The following is a 19,582-nucleotide window of genomic DNA, read 5'->3' on the forward strand; positions in this document are numbered from 1 at the left end:
ACTTTATAAGATGATGCCTAGCATTGTCTGAGAGAGACAGAGCTTTCAGGTTAAGATCTTAAGGCTTGCACCAAGTGCAAAAAATGAAAATCAGAGTGCATTGTGTTGGGAAAAAACAGTGAATTTGGTTCCTGTTGGGGAAGAGTGGGACCCACGTACATGAGCAGAATGCAGCCTGATACTTCATCTCATTTAACTGCTTATCAGTTAGTACTAAACAGGATTAGTATAAAAACAGGAAGATCTCAGCTGGAGACTTTAAAGGAGAGAGGAGGAATATTAAAATTCCCTTTGTTGGGAAAGCCACTGAAATTTACGTTTTGGTTGTTACCATGCGGTACCCTAGCCCATCCTGACCAAAAGAGGCATTGCCTGACACAGAACCCTGCAGTATCTCATTCTACAGGAGTGGTGCTCTATGGTGGAGCCAGGGTATTTTTCTTTAATAATTAAAGTATTTTTCTACCTTTCCTCCCTTAAGGTGGACTTAGGTGAAGGCAAGATTTGCTTCTGTTGTGAAGAATTTCAACCAGCCAAATGCACAGACAAAGAAAATGCCTTGAAACTCTTTCCGGTTCAGCCTTGTAGCGCTGTTCACCTTCTACTTAAGGTACCTTGAACAGATTCCCACCCCCACTGATAAATACACCACAGAGCCCCCAAAGAAGGCAAAGTTACTTGAAATATTCATGTTCTGTTACCTCCCTCAAACAATTTAGCTGCTGGAAAGCACATGTGAGCGACCCCTCATTGGTACACAGAAACAGAATTGAATGCAGAAAGAACCACGGGTTATTATGTGTGTTAAACTATGTATGAATATGTTTCTTTGTGTTGGAGAACTGTAAGACAGTAAAAAATGGAAAGGAGCTGACTATATATTTATGTATGTATACACATATACATATACATACGCATATATGTATACCTACACACATATATATGGTGCAGCTTTTAGCAAAATCTTTAAGTTGCACACTCATGTGTCATTGTTGTGATACTCATTTGTTTGCTCACATGGGTCATATGGAACACGGAGTGCTACCAGTCTGCAATACATATCCTAAGGAGAGAGACTGGCCAGAAAATATAGGGGGAATTGAAGCACTTTAGCTCTTGTTTAATAAGCAACAATTATAATAAGCCAAAAAGATTAAACAAACAAACAGATGATCCCAGTTGAAGAGAAATACACAATTAGCCTTCATCAGGGAGTTGTATAAAAATTGTGCCCTGACTTAAGGAACATTAGCTCAGTGAGTGACAAAATCAGCTGGTGAACCCTGAGGTATGGCTTTGAGAGAGTCCACTTCCGCCGGCTTTCTTTAGATGTTTGTTTTGGGTTTCATTTTGGTGAGGAGGAAGAATCTCCAAGCAAAGAGAACTGTTCCAAGCTACCAGCTCTGGGGTGTGTGGGATGTAGAGATGGCCTGCTTTCCATGGCTTCTGCGTTTTTGGTAGCTGAGTCACCCCCAAACTTTCTGAGCCAGGACTTAGCTTGGGGAAAGCCCCACTAAAGGAGCCAGGACTGTAGCAACAGAAGCTTTTGGAATGGGCTTTGCTGCTATTTTGAGATGTGTGTTTAGTAGAGACAAGTCCTTTATACACTCTGGCTGGGCCGGCCCCTGCAGCGTTCTCGTCAAGTGCAAGGGGCAGTGCGGCCAATTGCTCTTGAAATAGAATCAGTGGCCACAAATTAAGCAGTGTGCTGTCCTGGTGGGAGGCTGTGGGAGGGAGGAAGCTGGGAATTGCTATCCTTGGGGACATCAGCCTCAGAAGAGAAACTCACTGCTCTCCTGGAAGGAATGTTTCCTGACAATATTCTGATGCTTGCAAAGAGAAGTACTGTCATACCGGGTCATTCTATGACAGGGAGCTTCTAAGATAAGTTTTTGAAATTAAGAAGTACACATTATTGCATGAGGGTCATAATAATAGCCAGCATTTATTTGGGCGCTTTCCATGAACTAAACAACACCTAAGTCCTTTACATGCACCCTCTCCTGAGAATTGTCTTATGGAGAGAATGTTACTATCATTTTTAAGAGTGTCTACATCGTATTCTGGTCATGCGTGTTGAAGTACTTAGTGGTGCCATTGTTTCCTTGCCCCAGAAAGTCCTCTTTGCCCTGTGTGCCTTGAATGCCCTGACCACCACCGTCTGCTTGGTGGCTGCCGCCCTCCGCTACCTCCAGATATTCGCAACCAGGAGATCCTGCATCGTAAGTCTACGCAAGGGCGCCATGCCCATGTTTCTGCGGAGCCAGCCCATGGACCCTTTCCTGCCATCCATTGCCTCTCTCCCCCTGCCTTTGTAAGGAAGGCTGTTGACTAACTGAGCTGCTGTTTAATCAGGATGAATCCCAGATTTCTGCTGAAGAAGTGGAGGATCATGGACGCATCCCCGACCCTGATGACTTTGTGCCGCCTGTGCCTCCCCCTTCCTATTTTGCCACGTTTTACTCGTGCACACCCCGGATGAACCGCAGGTATCACTCCTGAGTTCCCCTGCAGTCTGAGTGGGGTGCTGTGGGCTCTGAAGACTGAAATGTCTCCAGAACTCACAGCATGAGATCCGGCTTTTCTTTGAAAAAGAAAAATTGTGCCTGACTTAAGGAACATTAGCCCAATGAGTGACAAAATCACCTGGTGAACCCTGAGGTCTGGCTTTTAGAGAGTCCACATCTGCCAGCCTTCTTTAGAAAATTGAAAACCGATTGTGCTATTTTTCAGGGGTTTCTATTCTCTCTGTCTCTCTCTCTCTTTTTTCTGTCTTACTTTCTCTGTCTCTCTTTGTCCGATAAACCAGATGAATCCAAAGAAAGGTTAAACTTTGAACCTAAAGATAGACATTTTCAATTTCAATTACCTTTCGAAGGAAAACTGACACCCAGGGAGATAACAGCTGTTAATCTGACATGATTGAGAGTCGCCGTTGCCTTGGAAACACTTCCAGTTAGGCCAAATCGATGTTTCATTGTAACACCATCAGCAGGTCTCACCAATCATGAAATTCTTCCTAGCCATTAAAAAGAGATTAATTATTAATTGTATCTCCCTGGTCTAGAAAAAATAGATCTCATACTTACTTTCCTTTTCAAATTTCAAGCTCAAATTTTTGACTTTCTTAAATATCAAGGATTATTATTGGTATAATGAAATGCCGCATACATTTGTCTGATTGTTAGCAACTTCTAGAATCAAACCTTTTTAAAGAAAGACTTATTTTATTCCTTCAACAAACAGAATCCTCTGCTGCTTAGTAGTTGCTGTGCTGGGTTATTGGAATTCAAAATGAGCTAGACCTGCTTCCTCCCCTAACATTAAGGAGCTCATAGTCTAGGTCATTAAAATGTTGGAAGGATCACAATAGTATTCAAAAGAGGGATGCTTGGTGTACAGAGAAGGTCCACCTAACCCAGAGTTGTAAGGCAGTCAGAGATAGTTTCCTGGATGAAGTGACCTTAAGCTGAGTTTAAAGTTTAAAGGATAAGCAAACCTCTGTTTAACTTTCTGAAAGAAAAATCTCTCAATTCCACAGAAAGACTAGTGTCTTTAGCTTCATATTCAGAGGGCCAGAAATTTCTATTTTTTAATTGCTGTAGTACATGTAGAGACTGATCAAACCAATTTGGTGCTGAGCTTGAGGTTTTTAGAGAAGCATTTTCTAATATCCAGGGCAGCTGTATGTGACTTTGAGATGCATCACCAGTGGGGCGGCCACCCACACACTGTTAGTGTTCTTTTCAGTGGGTTAGCTGCTGACTTGTCCCTTAGAGTTATACCCGAGCCCTACCTCTATGCCCTCCCCTGCCCACCTGCCCAGGCCGGGGCTGAGATGACTGCAAAGCTGGAGGGGGTGTAAGCAGGGTGACAGGTGGCCTGGGCTAGGCCCGTGGGACAGCTCGGCCTCTCTGTTGTTCAGGGAGTGGCCTCTACTGGAATTTCGAAGCCTCAGGGGCTGGGATGGCTTCCCTAATCTTTCAGGAAATGAGCCAAGAATGACAGAGGCAGAAGAGGTATGGCAGCAGAATACATGTTCTTTCTGTACCTGAGGACACATTTGTAAAAATCTTAGCCCTTTCTCAGGCTGTCTGTAGAGGGTACATTGGAGGACAGCAAAAATGACTGATATTTCATGGTGGGGATGAGAAATACCCTCTCCAATAAGAATTCCTTGGCGCTGAGGTTGCGGATGAGCACTTCGTTGACCTAGGAGGAGGCAATAGACAGATTTAGTTTCCTGCAGTGGCAGAAAGGGAAAGTGACTCATGTGGGTTTAGGAGCCGTGCCATCCCGCAGTGTGCTCTGAGCACTCCCGACCTTCCTGTCTCCTCGCTTTCCTTTCTCTTCTCTGCTCCACCATAATAGTGCTTCTCAGTGCAGATATTTCCACTCTTTAAGATCAAGGTGCATCCTCGGATTTGTCTCTCTGAGTCCTGAGACAGCCTCTGGCCAAATCCAGGTTGGAAGAAAAAGACAAGCTTCTCATCAAGTGCTTTATCACTCAGAGCTTTCTAGAAAGAAGGTGGAAGGAGGGAGTTAAATCACTGTAGTCTTGTGAGAAAGAAGACATTGCCCAGTCCAAAATACCTGCCTGGACCCCTGTAATTATATTAGCAATGGGCAAACACCTTGATTTTTAAAAATTTTACGAATATCAGAGTGCAGCCTACTTTCCTTTATTCAAAAGGGCTGAGTTTATTCACATTCAGATACATGTTCTATCAAAAAATTTAAAAATTTGCTAGATTCACAGTATAAATCAGCTTTATAGATATTACAGTTTAACCTCAATTAGTAATTTTCTTTCTCATAAGCAGACAGGCAAGAATATTCATGAATGCTTTTGTTACTATTTCTATGACCAGTTTTATTCTGAGTTTTCACACAACAGAGGGTCCCCACTTCCTGTAAGGTATTATGACCTCTCAGAAAGGGTTTATTTATTTAACTTCTATAAATACAACCACTTCATGCATTGGTATCTCCTTGAGAAAAGGCTTCTCGTGTTACTGTCATAAACGGAAGCCTGACTGCAGTTGAGGTTTCTGTCCAAAGATGGGTTGGCTACTTTGTGAATTGATTTGTAATACAGGAGGGGCCATACACCCTACCTCCACGACTCCAGGATGTCTCTGTTCTCAGAAGTTGGCTTGAGCCAGAAATCAAGGAGTCTCCAACCTATTTCATGAAAATGGACCTGCTTTTTACTCTGGGGATGTAGCATATTAAATAAAACTGAAGACGGAGCAGGGGCGTGTCAGGCATTGATGTGGTTGACGTGGACATTTCTTAAAGCAGAGCCCCCCAAACTCCACTCATTTCCTCCTGAGAATTTCCAAATCCAAACTCAAGTGAACCTGGGCGATCTTGCGGTTGAGCCAGTGCTCAGCGATAGAGGGTGGAAGGAGGGCACTTCCCTCTCCCCACTCTGTGCAGGAACCCCGTGCCCAGTCACAGGGTACAGTTTTCCAGTACAGAAGGAGGAGGATTCTTTGGTCAGTGGTGTATTCAGTGCTGCATTCCCCTCGAGTGAGTTTTCAAGGCCTATTTGTAGCAGTAAAGTAGAACATGCCTTGAATTTCCATCGTCCGTGTTCCTGACCCTGTATGAGTGAAGGCTTCCTGGAGACTTGGTGATGCACTTGAAAGAGCCCAGGTTCTATAGCCTCTGCAGAGGGTGACCCAGGATGAGTTCTCGCCATTTCTGAGCCTCAGTTTCCTCATTCACCTTCACTGTCACATGGCTATGGGGAGTATTGTTATAAGATAATGAACATAAGAAGCTTTCTGAAAAGAACAGCTTAGAGCCAGCTTTCCCAGTGTTAGTTCTGCGGTTTAAAATGCTCTCAGTATGTGTCCTACTCTTAAGAAACACTTAGCTCTTAACCTTAGCCTGACCTTATTAGACAACTATCTTCTGAAGGCCCTCATTCGTAATAAAAATTTGATCAACTTGCCCAGTAGAACAAGGTTGTCATTTCAATCACCATTATCCATTTCCTTTGCAATAGTGCTCAATCTTGGTGGTGCCTTAGAATGCCCTAGGAGCACTAAAACGGTCAGATTTCCGGGCCCCACCACAGGCAATGAATGCAGAATTTCTAGAAGCGAGGTCTGGACCATCCATAGTTTTAGAACCTCCCAAGATTATTCTACCCACCTTACCAGGGCTGAGAGCCATGGGGATCAGAGGAAAGAAGAGTTAAAAAAAAAAAAAAAAAAACCAGCTGGGTGTAGTGGCTCATGCCTGTAATCCCAGCACTTTGGGAGGCTGAGGCAGGCAGATCACTTGATGTCAGAAGTTCAAAACCAGCCTGGCCAAAATGGTAAAACTCCATCTCTACTAAAAATATTTTAAAATTTAGCCCAGCATGGTGGCAGGTGCCTGTAATCCCAGCTACTTGGGAAGCTGAGACAGGAGAATTGCTTGAACCGGGGAATCAGAGGTTGCAGTGAGCCGAGATCATGCCACTGCACTCCAGCCCAGGCAATGAAGCGAGACTCTATCTAAAATAATTAATTAATTAACTAAAATAGTCAAACTCACAGAAGCAGAGAGTACAATGGTGGTTTCTGGGGCTGAGGGGAGGAGAAGTGGGACATTGCTGTTGAAAGTTTCAGCAATGCAACATGAACATGTTCTGGAGATCTGCTGCACAACGTCCTGCCTAGAGTCCGTAACACTGCATTGTACACTTAATTTGTGAAGAGGGTAGATCCCNAACCAGCTGGGTGCAGTGGTTCATGCCGGTAATCCCAGCACTTTGGGAGGCTGACGTGGATGGATCACGAGGTCAAGAGATCAACACCATCCTGGCTAACACGGTGAAACCTTGTCTCTACTAAAAATTAGCCAGGCGTGGTGGCGTGCGCCTGTAGTCACAACTACTCAGGAGCTGAGGCAGGAAAATCACATGAACCTGGGAGGCAGAGGTTGCAGTGAGCTGAGATTGCGCCACTGCACTCCAGCTTCTGGGCAACAGAGAGGGACTCCATCTCAAAACAAACAAACAAACAACCTGCCAGTATGTAGCAGACCCATTTCCCTCCATGGATCCTTGTTTACTCAAATGAGATAAAACAGACTGCTGAATAGGAAAGGATCTTTCCTTCTATGTCAACTCTAGCAGCATCTTCCTTCAAAGCAAAGCTTTTATGGGGATTATCATAACTACCATAGAAGCTGTTTATTTTGTGATCAGCTTGGATAAAGTATGCCCCCTCTTTCCCCAGTTGTTCTTCTGGAAGAAATTCTGCAAGTTTAGGATCTAAAACAGAGCCTGTTCTTCTGACCTCTTAGCCCTCAGCAAGCCCTCTCCTCTCTCCAGACACATAGGTAGCCATTGCGTTGGGAATGCCAAACGGGGACCATCAGAGCTAACCAACAGACAACCAAAGCTGGAGAGATAATCTTTCCAGGCAGGGGACACAGCAGTGAAGAAATACAGGTTTTATTTATTGGGGAGAAAAAGTTAACTGTTTGTAAGTGCTAGGACAGTGGCTCATAGGGCTATGCTCTTTAAAGATGGAAGGCTGGCCCTCTGGAGAGGACAAGAGGTCCATAGGTCTCATAGATGAAAACAAATTTCACTGTTCATTGGCCAGGAAAGGGTTTTCATTCTTAGATCCAGGAAGCATTTGGCTTCTCAGAGTCACTCAGCCTTTGTAGTCCTTAAACAGTTTCAGTGGAATACGGGAGTTGGAATGAAGCCTGTTGGCAAGACCTGCTCTCAGGGGAGAATCTCTCTTTCATGATAACTTTGCCTCACAAAGGGACCCTTTGTGCTAGTGCCTCGCTTCCAACTGGAGGCTTCACGTGTTGTGGGCTGAACCTGAAAACGTTCCCACTTCAGGTGTTAGCACATCACCTTCTGCCTTCCCTTTCAGGCCAAGCAGGGGATGAGCTCCTCGCTTATGAACAGATAAATATAAAGGAAAATGAGGGAGTGCTTTCTCATCGTTTCATTCAGGTTGCAGAGTCTCATTCTTTTCAATGCCAGAATTCCAGAAGCTTTGTTATTGGAAAGAAAGAAGACCGCATCCTTTTCAAATTTTTTCTTCCACCAATCACATTTTGTACATGGCCACAAAGAATAAAACGAAACAACTGTAAATTCAGAGAACACCTCTCCCCAAAAGGCAGTGCCTGCAAGCAACTAGCCCAAGAATCTGTTTTCTCATCCATTTCTATTAGCTTTCTAAAATTCTTTTTTGAATTTCAAGAACAGGCAAACTTTTGCTCGGTTTTTTTTTTCATTCTCTGATACTGCATCGTGGAATACAGGTTTTCTGGATTGTATATGTATTTTATAAATTATTTTAAAACTTAGATTCTTCCTTATCTAGATCATCTAGCACCTTGAACAGAGATTTATGGAATTTTCTATCACCATTGGGGAGAAATGTTGTGTAGGATTTTGCTATTATTTTGAATTTTGCTGTTGACAGTTCTTTAGCCACAGGACGAAAACAAGAGCCATGCAGAGTGTAAGAAATAACTGAATTTCCCTGAGTCCTTAGTTGTTTTTTAAATTAAGATGAAACTCATATAAAATGAAATTAACCAAAGTATACGATTCAGTAGCATTTAGTACATTCACATTATTTCATAGTCATCACCTTTATCTAGTTCCAAAGCATTTTCAATACTTCAAGGAGATCCCATACCCATCAAACAGTCACTCCCCATTCCCTTCTCCCCCATCCCGTGGCAACCACTAATCTGTCCTATGTCTCTATGGATTACTGTTTGCTTTTAGACTGATGGTTTTAAATGGAATGATGGGGTTGCATTTTATACACTGTCATTTGCATAAGGAACTCTGGCCACTCCATCAGAGAGCAGCTTCTATTATTCTCCCTCTCCTGGCCCGGGGGCCGTGGTATGGAGAGGTAAGTGGTTTTCCCATGGTTTAGGGCAAAGTCAGTATCCAGGCATCATTGCAGTCACATGGCCAGGTTGTAGAACGTGCTTTCTGATGCCAAGTCGCTTTTCCTAGGATGGTTGGTCCTGATGTTATTCCCCTGCCACACATCTATGGAGCTCGAATCAAAGGTGTGGAAGTGTTCTGTCCTCTGGATCCCCCGCCGCCATATGAAGCTGTGGTGAGCCAGATGGACCAGGAGCAGGTACCGTCCTGATTCTAAGTACACTGACTGCAAGTGGGCAACACAGCACCCCCCATCCCCAGAGACAGCGAGGAGACTGGGCCCCACACATCTTTTTAAGGAGTTCATTGAGTCTGACGAGGGCTGAATTAAACATCCACAAAATAACCCTCTTTTTTCCTGCAATGCAGGGATCTTCATTTCAAATGCCAGAAGGATCAGAAGCTGCTGTGATCCCATTGGATCCATGCTGCACACAAGTGACTCAAGGTAGTACATACATTATGACATGATTCAGTAGATTAAAACATGATAAAATAAGCTGGGCAAGGTGGCTTATCTCTGTAATCCCAGCACTTTGGGAGGCCAAGGTGGGAGGATCACATGAGGCCAAGAGTTGGAGGCCAGCCTGGGCAACATAGAGAGACCCTGTCTCTACAAATGAAAAAAAAAAAAGCCATGATAAAATAATGATGCTGTCTGGTATTTTGTTGGAGGGCAGATATTCTTGCAGCAAATAGTTCAAGCTACATCTTTTTCTCCAGGCACAAAAATACCATCAACTATTAGGGCTTATACATCAGAGAAAATATGTGAACTGAAAAAAGATATCCTTAGAATTTTTTATGAGCCAAACTACTCTCAGGAACCATGAAATAGATTACAAAGTTTGATTTGGTATTCCTGTGTTTTCTGATCTGTGATTTTCTTCCTCCTAAAAATTAGCTAGACTTTTGGCAGGAGAAAAAAATTTCCTCTATTGCAGAGTGGTTTGAGGTGAGATTGTGCTGTATGATTTATAACCTAGGGCCCAGGTCATGCTGTCTGAGCAGCTAGTGAATTCTGATTTTCAATACTACAGTAAGTACTAGAGTCAGTTTACATTTATCATTGTTATTTAAGGGAACATTGTTGTGCCCTTCTCTCTTTGGGGAGGTTTTAAGTGGCCCAGAGAATTGTCCACTAGGACAAAATTGCAAATGGTAATAAATAATGGATCAACTCTTAGCAATTTTAGATGGAGGTGATTTTTCAGCAGTACTATTTGTAATGTAATACTCTGTGCTCTGTTCACCTTCCATCCTAAGTAGAATTATGAAGCAGTGTTCTGTTTCCTATGTTCATAATTTTTTCATTTTTTAATTATTTTATCTTATTTTTATTTATTTATTTATTTTTGAGACCGAGCTTTGCTCCTTTTGCCCAGGCTGGAGTGCAATGGTGAGATCTCAGCTCACTGCAACCTCCGCCTCCCAGGTTCAAGTGATTCTGCTGCCTCAGCCTACTGAGTAGCTGGGATTACAGGCATGTGCCACCATGCCCAGTTAATTTTAGTATTTTTAGTAGAGATGGGGTTTCAGCATATTGGCCAGGCTGGTCTGGAACTCTTGACCTCAGGGGACCCACCCTCGACCTCCCAAAGTGCTGGGATTACAGGCATGAACCACTGCACCTGGTCAATCTTTCCATTTTTTAAAACAGTTTCCCGAATTACAACTCAGGCTCACAAATGATGTGATTTTATTTTCATGAGCATATATTATCCAATTCCAGTGGGGTTTTACAGGTTTTTTTAGTGGCCGCTTGACTCTCTATCTTAGCCATCCGGGGGCTCTTCAGCCCACAGGGAAGCCACCTCACCTGTCCAGGTATTAGCTTCCTGAGAACCAGGCTTATCCTGAGCTGTCAGGGAGCTTTTCAGTACTGCCCCAGGATGCTTCCCTGGAGAAGGTTCTAAGCACCTTTAGGGGAAAAAACCCTGACATTTTGGCATGGCTCCTTTATTTTGCTCTTGGATTTAAATTTTTCTGTTTGTTTGTTTTAGGCATGGAGGGGTGGTTTGGAAAGGCAAGTTTTCCCATAGTGCAGTGATATAAAAACTTACTGGGCCAGCAGCCTGAGTAAATGTTATTAACTATATTACCCTTGCCCCGGCAGGTTTAGGCTTACAGGTGTTTCCTGTCCATTTCGAGGACCACAGCTGTGAAATAATTTATATTTTGCCTCTTTAAAAAAAAATCAGGTGGGGACATTCCTAACATACCTGCAGAAGAAAATGCATCCATGCCAACTCCCAGTTCAACCCTGGTGTGTCCTGTGAGAAGCCACAGAGCCCTCCCACCCCTGAGGACAAGGTCGAAGAGTGACCCCATGCTCCATCATTCTGAGGAGAGAGGTGATGTCATTCCCCAAGCTCTTCGCAGGGCTCTGTACTTATTTGTCTAAAGGAGCCAGGTGAAGGCAGGTGGCTCTGGCCAGCTCGAGACCCTGCAGTTGACGTGGTTATTCGAAAGAGCTTATGAGGCCTTGGGAAAGTAAAATATTCTACATGCATGCTAGAAATATACATCTATCATGTCTTTTCAGGATGGTAGGGTTTTATTTTATTTTTTTTAAAGTCATCGTCATAAAAAATATTTGGTTGTACATGATACTGTGCTAGGTGCTATATGAAGAAAATTATGCACACCTAGTTCTGGTTTCTAGATGCTGCAATCCTATGGGAATATGCATTCTCTTAAAAAAAAGTCAAAAGGATTTTTGTATACTCCCTCTTCTATAATTTGTCATATTTTTACTATGTATGAGTAGATTGAATTATTGGAATCCGACCTTGTTTTTAGAACTTTGATAGAATGAAATACATATGCCCACACACTTCACCTCTCTCTCTGTGTTGAGTTTGTGTATTGATGTTACCTGAATAACTAAACATTTAAAAAAATTAAAGTAACGACAGAGGATTTTTTTCTGAATATGTGAATACCTGAACATCTCCAAATATCTCTTCATTGTAGAAAATTATAAAAAATAAAGAAACTAAAGGAAGAAAATTAAAACCTCCTGTAACTCCACCAGCACTGGCTTCTTGTGAAGTAGTCTAGCAGGGCTGACCTCTGTTCTTCTAAAACTCTATGCAAATAAAACTCTGATAATCCTCCACCCTGCTCTCTCTAGGGTCCTGCCTTGAGCCCTTGCAGTCTCTGTTCTGCCCCTCTGACAGTGTGTTATTTGCCACAGCTCTGGATTGACCATGTGCGAGCCAGAGAGAACACTCCTCTTGTCTCTACAGCGGCTTCTGAGTAGAAAGTCCTGCCACCTGGTACTGAGTCTCTGAAAGCCAGTGGCTGGGCAGCCTGGCTTCTGATTCCCAAGACCTGCCTTCACTGTGGGTCTCCTACACCCTACATGGCAAGTTGAGCACTACAGCCTCAATGGAAACTTAGCTGTTTGCACCTCTTAGGGAAATCTCTCTGGAACCCTTTCTCATTCTGCAGACCTGCAGAGATGAGGACAGCAGCTGCTGGAGCCCTCCATTGTGGAAGGCACAAGCTTGCCTTCGAGTGGAAGAGTGGAGACCCTGACTCTGTCCTCACACGAGTGTCTTTGGCGAGTGCTTCTGAAAGACTCTTGCTCTCTGTGACATGTACATGGCTGCCTGAGGGGACAGTCTCGAATCCTGGTTTAGAGCTCCCCGTGCCTACCTTTCTCCAGAAGAAAAGGAGTGCTCCCCTTCTTCACCTGCTCTCACCTCCTGCTTCTTGTCTTCTTTGAATTTCTAAAGTTCTGCTTATCAGGCCTTCATAGACTGATGATACCAGTGCTGTGTACACTGAAGGCTGCTGGCTGGCTTCTGGACACATAATGACCAGATCTGAGTTTTGCTTGACCCACTTCACAGTGCAGAAGCCTTCTGCTGGTCTTTACACCCTTGCTGATGTAGGTAGCCGTGGAGATTAGAGCCTGTGATGGATTTCTCAGGCCCTCTGTTGACTTCCAAATGATGTGTACTTTTTCTGCACCTAAATTTCTCTTTCTGTAATAGCTATAGATCTACCTCATATCCATGGTGTGAGCATCAATAATGCAAGTCAGTACAATGTCCTTGAGGACATTTGGGACAAAGGTATAGTCAAAGTGACCAGAGCATTACTTTCATCCGACAAGTCTTGTCTTCCTTCAGCCCCTTCCTCTCTTAAGTGACTGCTTCATCCTCACTCCTTGGAACGTCCTTTCATTGGTCAGCCACATTTTTCCTGCTTGGCCCATCCATCCCCATCTATTTGTCATACCCCATGAAACTTACTTCATTGTGGTTTGCATTCTGGATTCTCCTCTCTACCATCCGGCTTTACCTTGGGGGTGGTGTTGTACATGACACCATTACATGTTTTGGACCATATCCAAGTGGAACTGGACTTCAGGGAATAACCTGGTATCATAGTTGTTTTCCCCCCTTCTGCAAGATGAAAAGCAGGGTGTGCATGGCTATCAGCATTTGTCAGATGCTTCCATGTTGAGTTTTGTGGTCTGTGCTTTCAGGTACAGGCATGTATTCAAAAGGGGTTGGCCAATGGGTACATGTTATTTGTTTCTGCCTACAGCTGCCCCAGTGCTCAGCTGTGAAGCTGCAACACAGACTGAAAGGAGACTGGATTTGGCTGCAGTGACTTTGAGGAGAGGCCTGAGATCAAGAGCTTCGCGATGCAGACCACGGTCTTTGATAGATTACAAATCCTACATGGACACCAAGCTGCTGGTGGCGAGGTTCCTGGAGCAGTCCTCCTGTAGCATGACCCCAGACATCCATGAACTTGTAGAAAACATTAAATCTGTTTTGAAGTCTGATGAGGAGCACATGGAGGAAGCCATCACAAGTGCCAGTTTCCTAGAACAGGTAGTTTTATTATTAATCTCAGACATGAATCAGATAACTCATTTTCATAGCAGCTCAAGTGGCTTCTCCAATTTCCTGTCTGAGGCAGAGTAAGTTCATGGTCACAGTCTTCAGGTAAATGTGGTTGGGAGGTCAGGGGAGGGAGAGAGAGGAAGCCACGGAGCTTTCAAGTGTGGTGACTTTCCTACATCATCCTTGGCTCAAGGGAAGAAAATCCAGTTTTTCTGGGATGTGAAAGCATGTCTGGAAAAAGAAAAGAGTGTGTCTTAGGAATAAGAGCAAAGGCTATGGACAGTGTGGAGTGCATGCAACATTTGGTTTCCTGAATTGAAGGTTTCCTTTGATAGGGCATGTTTTCTCAGCTCTTTGAAAATGATGACATAAGTGAATTTTAATATTGACAAGATTCTAAGAGCTGTTCACATTACCATGAAATGTTTGGCAAGATAAATAAGCCAACAGGTCCTAAAGGAATAAACACCTTTTCTTCCTATAGATTAAAAAGTACAAGGCAATCCCCAAAACTGAAGTCACTTGGGAAAAGATAGAATTGGGCATGAACATAATCCAGTTGGGTCTCAGGTTTCTCCTCTTTAAAGTAAAGGGTTGGACTAGTTAGTCTCTGTACCTTTATTTCTGAATGAATGGAGTTTCCCTCTGGTAACGGCCTTCCCTCCAACTCTTTTAAAAGCCATTCCCTTTTGGATGTTTGCTTCATTGCTACAGGTAGTGGGGTGGAGGCTGCAGACAGCACCCCACAATGGCATTTGGATGTTATGTGTCTTTGTGCATTAAATGCCCCCAGAATGCTTCTTCAACTGAAATGGGCTAATTTCTCAGGGTAATTACCAACTTCAGGATCATAGGTAAATTTTCAACTCAGATTGAGTAAATACCCTTCTCACTTTTCCCTCTGTTCCCTCTTTCTACGTGCTGGCCTCTTCTTACAGAAGCCGGAAGCCAAACTCTCTCCCAGTCTCTCAGGGGATCCAGCGGGAAGGAATGATCTGATTACTTGCATGAAGAGGTACATGAACCACAGACCCTAAAAAGTCTGATCAGTTGATGGTTCTGGATCCGGCTCCAGTTACTAACCTGTGTAGGGGAAACATTTTACATCCTGGTGTCCCTTAGTTACTCCAGATATCATTCTCTGTCACCTTCCCTCTGTCCAATAAACAGGAGCCACTTCTGGAAGGCTGCTAAGCTCTGATGAAGTAAGAGCTGGAGCATTCACCAGGCAGTGGGCCTGGACCTTCTGCAAAGTTTTGCTCCTTGGGAAAAAAGAACAAGCACTTGTACAGTTCACTGGATGCTATCATTACAAATGTTTGCTAGATCTTTGTGCTCCAGACAGGTTAAAAGTTCAGGTGCTGAGATTTTTGTGATATATTTTGGGCCATCTGCTGGGCCTTCCAGGACTGGACCCTAGAGGTCAGGTTTTGTAATGCCATACCTTTTCCCAGGCAGGAGGTAAGGACTGCAGAAGGAGACCTGTTATTTCTGACTCTAGCTGGCTTCCCACATTGGAGTTTTTAGATCCATTTTGATTTTCACTGATATCAAAACCACTTATCCTAACTTACTATGTAACACAGTCAGCTTCTATGAATGTTGAACTTTCATTCTGAATCAGGAGACAAGACAGACCTTAAATACAAATGTAATTAGTAGACTGTTGATAACGTTTAATTTCCCATCTTTGGGGGAATAACTTTCTAATGATCTTCAAAGCTCAGAAAGTACAAATGAAACAAAACGTCATCCAAATGATTGTGCTGTGATGTTAGGTAATAATAAAGCCCCAAGTTTTTCCCAAGCTGTTAGCAGTATTATAGGTCATATAGACATGGCTGTGCAATTTTTAAAACATTGACTGAACAGTTCTCTTAAATCCCAGTTGGATGAGGAATTGTTCATATTTTTGCCATTTTTACAAAGTAAGTGATATTATTATATATTCAAAATTATGTTTGTGACACATTGCAAAATAGATCTAGCAAAAGAATCATTCTTAAATACTTTTTACAAATTAACTGGTCTGGTTTTTGTGTTGTTTATTAAAGGATTATCATATCCATTTGAAACATCATTGGATGGTTTAGGTTGACCTTTTTTCTTTTTTTTGAAACAGGGTCTTGCTTTGTCACCCAGGCGAGAGTGCAGTGGTGTAGTCATAGCTCACTGTAGCCTTGAAATCCTGGGCTCAGGTGATCCTGGCTTCACCCTCTCAGGTTGCTGGGACTACAGGCACACACCACCACGCCCAGCTAAGTTTTTTTTTTTTTTTTAATAAGTAGAGACAAGGTCTTGCAACATTGGCAAGGTTGGTCTAGAACTCCTGGGCTCAAATGATCCTCCTGCCTCAGCCTTCCAAGTAGCTGGGACTATAGACATGAACCACCATGCCCAGCTAATTAAAAACAATTTTTTTTTTTTTTTTTTTTTTGTAGAAAGGTAGTCTCACTATGTTACCCAGGCTGGTATCAAAGTCCTGTGTTGAAGTAATTCTGCCTCGGCCTCTCAAAGTGCTGGGATTACAAGTATGAGCCACTGTGCCCGTACTTTGGTTAACATTTTATACATCCATCACCTGGTTCTAATCCCAGATCAGTGGTTCTCACTTGGGTTCTTGTTAAAAATACAGACACCTGAGCCTGAGTCCAGGCTAACTGTCCCCATTGCTATGGGATTTCTGTGGCAATTCAGCTGGGAATCCATGTTTCTGACAGTAACTGTCCCTCCCCGACCCAGTTATAATGTTCAGATGCCAGCAAGGATCATTGACTTAGACTTTGGAGAAGTTAGAGAAAAGTGATGAGAAGAATGTTAAAGCAAGAAATTGCAGTGGACAAATCAGTTAAGTGTGGTTTATGGGTCTACAGCTGAAATGGTAGAACATTTGGAGAATTTACATTCAAAGAACCTCCAGAATTTCAAATGAGTTCCACTTTGGGAAAATGCCTTTTTTTTTCTTTTTTAAAGCAATTACACATGAAGATAGGTGGATGGACGTAGGAGGTAAGTCAAAGAGCCACATCTAGTAAGACTTACTTAACTTCTCCCCACCTCCTCTTCTCCCAAAGATAATGGCCCCATTGCAGCCCAGCACATCCAGGACCCACATGCTGCCCTCGCGGAGACAGCCTGGCCTGCTGCACCTCCAGAGCTGCGGTGACTTGAGCACCTTCACACCGGTGGGGAGGCCCCAAGCTGAGAGGAGGCCCCGGCGAGTGGAGGCTGAGCGGCCACACAGCCTCATTGGGGTCATCCGAGAGACTGTCCTGTGAACCCTGGAAAACAGAAGGCCACTCCAAGGGGAAGGATTCCCCTCCTCTCTGCCATTTCCTGGCTAGGAGCTGGGGTCCTCCTCAAAAAAGAGGGCACTGTGGAGGACACGTTTTCCTACTTGTTGGCTCCTGTGTCTGCTGACCGAGGGCATTCAGGGGTAAATGCACAGGTCAGCCCAGGCCCATTTGGGTTTGGGCTGCACCGAGTTGGAGGTTATGAAAGCATTGATCCTCTCCTTCCTCTGCTGGGCCTCGTGGCATTCCCAGGGGTCACATGCCCTGGCGTGGGCAGAAACTGGGCTAATGAGTCTTTGCCCACTTCACCCCTAGAGTCTCTCTTTGTTGCTAAGTTCTTTTCCTCTTGGAAGGGCAGCTCTGCCGGGCTGCTATTTTTAGCTGCCTGTGGCCTTTCACTGCTCGGTGAATTGGCAGGAAATAGGTGATTAACCCTATGTGTCCACAAGCCTCAAGCTTGTTTCAGGTCACCCTCAAATCTCACTCTCTTTAGGCAAAACAGGAAACTTTTTAAGTGAGAAATTTTAATGCAAGACATTTAAGGAGAGGATTATTGTTGATTCCATTTACTCATGCTTGCAAAATTAGAGACCCCTAAGGCAGAGCTGAGAATAAAAATGTTTACTCTGGGCCGCTAGGGTTGATGTGTAATACTTGTTTGTACTCAGGTGGCCAAGCCTTGCCTTACAGAGGACTGGGAACTTGGAGCTGTGGTGGTCAGGCTCACCACGCAGGCCACTGAACCAGTTTAATTTATAAAGCATCCAAAGCCCGTGGATAACATGTGTCCTTCATTCAATCAGCAAGAGCTTAGCTCGATGGCTTCATGGAGCTGCCTTCTCATGGGATCATGAACAATAAATCAATAAAGTAATTACAGATTGGGGATGATTGCTGAATAGATAAGTAGGTGGTTAGAGAAACTTCTTTGAGAAAAATGACACTTGAGCTGAGTCACGACTTAGAGGGTCAGGGATGAATGTTCCAGGTAGGGAGAGAGAGAGAGAGGCGAAGAACATCAGAGGTCACTGGGACCACAGCCCTGAGTCAGGGCAGCAGTGGGCAGAAGCTGCACAGACTGCCTGTTGCTAACAATGAGTTTTCAGGAGAGTGAGGGATGTCAGCATATTTTCAGAAGATCACCATGCTGCATGGAGAACAGTTTAGGCCAGCCGTGAGTGGAGGTGAGGAACTGAATGAAGAGGTTACATAGGAGGTAGAATACTGCTTCTTGCTGGGCACTGCCTGTGCACCAGATACTAGGCCAAGAGCTTTGCACACGCTCCCATTTTATGCTCATGACAGCGTAGGCAGTGGGAGCTGTTATTGTCCCTATTTTACAGATGTGGAAAATGAGGTTCATTCATTTTTCCATGGTTCCTCTACAGCTATGGGTTTGCCATTTCATGTTTCTGTGAGAAAGGGCTGTTAAGATTTCTAGCTTGCCTCCCCAGACCACAGACTCCCTGGCTCCAAGCCAACAAACCATGCCAGAATGGGAACTGTCGTGGGGACAAGGGCTGGAGAAAAGGCGGGGAAGACTCCCATGTGGAGGTGCTGAGCTGGGGTGGGAAGGGGGCTGTGGAAACAGCCCTAGAAATGGGGCAGAGATGGAGGCTTGTCAACAGGCTGGGGTCTGGGCCCTTGTGTGGGGTGAGCTGTGTTTGGGGGTACAGTGACATCTCAGGATGACATTTTCTATGTTCTTATTCTCCCATTCCCAGAAACTGAATTCCCTTCAGGTACATGATCTTTCCATTTCTCTAGGAGTCCTCTCAGCACCACAGCTGTCCACTGTCCACTGTGGGTTGGCCCACTGCCCGGGTAAGCCCCTGCCTTGTTTGAGGGCCTCACTGCAGCTCTCCGACATTCCATGGACTGCCCATGTGGCCCAGTCTAGTTTTTTCTTTCTTTCACAGCTGCTTGTGTACCCCCAAACTGGTTTCTCCAGGTGAGGCCCCACGACTCTTAGCCAACTACTTTGTCCCTCTCCCACAGCCAGGCAGGACAAGGGACCGGCCCTCCCTTCCCTCACTCAGGCCTGGCTAGACCTCTGTCACCGCCCTGGGCTTCTGTTTTTCCCCCAGCTGCATTCCTCTCTACCTTCCCTCTGAACCCTGTCGCTCACCTCCACCTGCCACTACAGGCCTCCCTGTGTACCTGAAAGGCTCAAGGAAGACAGGTAGGCACCACAAGTGCTGGCAATGTCTGGCTTCTAGTCTTGGGGGGGACAGTCACAGAGATGGCCTCAGTCATCCCAAGGAATGAGAAATTGGCAGCACCAACCAGAAGAGGAAAGGAGGCATAAAGCCTGAAAGCATTAGTTAGATGGACACCAGGAGCAAGTGGGGTGGGGGCTGTCTTAGCTTCATAGAATTGTCCCTGCAACTTGAGAAATGGCATGTAATTCTAGGACTTGAAGATATCGGCGAAATCTGAAAACCTACTTCTGTCTCCCTTCTCTGACTTTAAGGACTACTGAAGTA

The 19,582-nt window shown here is 44.4% G+C and overlaps 1 protein-coding gene across 1 annotated transcript in view; it reads left to right on the top strand.

The window, feature by feature from the left end:
- FAM189A2 (family with sequence similarity 189 member A2) overlaps positions 1-19,582 on the top strand; it is a 61,765-nt gene extending 42,183 nt beyond the window's left edge. The window contains exons 4-11 of the mRNA XM_017543436.2: positions 482-610; positions 2,115-2,222; positions 2,356-2,489; positions 9,005-9,134; positions 9,305-9,383; positions 11,137-11,289; positions 13,499-13,791; positions 16,878-19,582. Coding sequence (XP_017398925.1) covers positions 482-610; positions 2,115-2,222; positions 2,356-2,489; positions 9,005-9,134; positions 9,305-9,383; positions 11,137-11,289; positions 13,499-13,791; positions 16,878-17,081 — 1,230 coding nt within the window. The 3' untranslated portion in view covers positions 17,082-19,582. The remainder of the gene's footprint in view (positions 1-481; positions 611-2,114; positions 2,223-2,355; positions 2,490-9,004; positions 9,135-9,304; positions 9,384-11,136; positions 11,290-13,498; positions 13,792-16,877) is intronic.

This window comes from Cebus imitator, unplaced genomic scaffold, assembly GCF_001604975.1.
Source record: "Cebus imitator isolate Cc_AM_T3 unplaced genomic scaffold, Cebus_imitator-1.0 Scaffold155, whole genome shotgun sequence".
Classification (NCBI taxonomy): Eukaryota; Metazoa; Chordata; class Mammalia; order Primates; family Cebidae; genus Cebus; species Cebus imitator.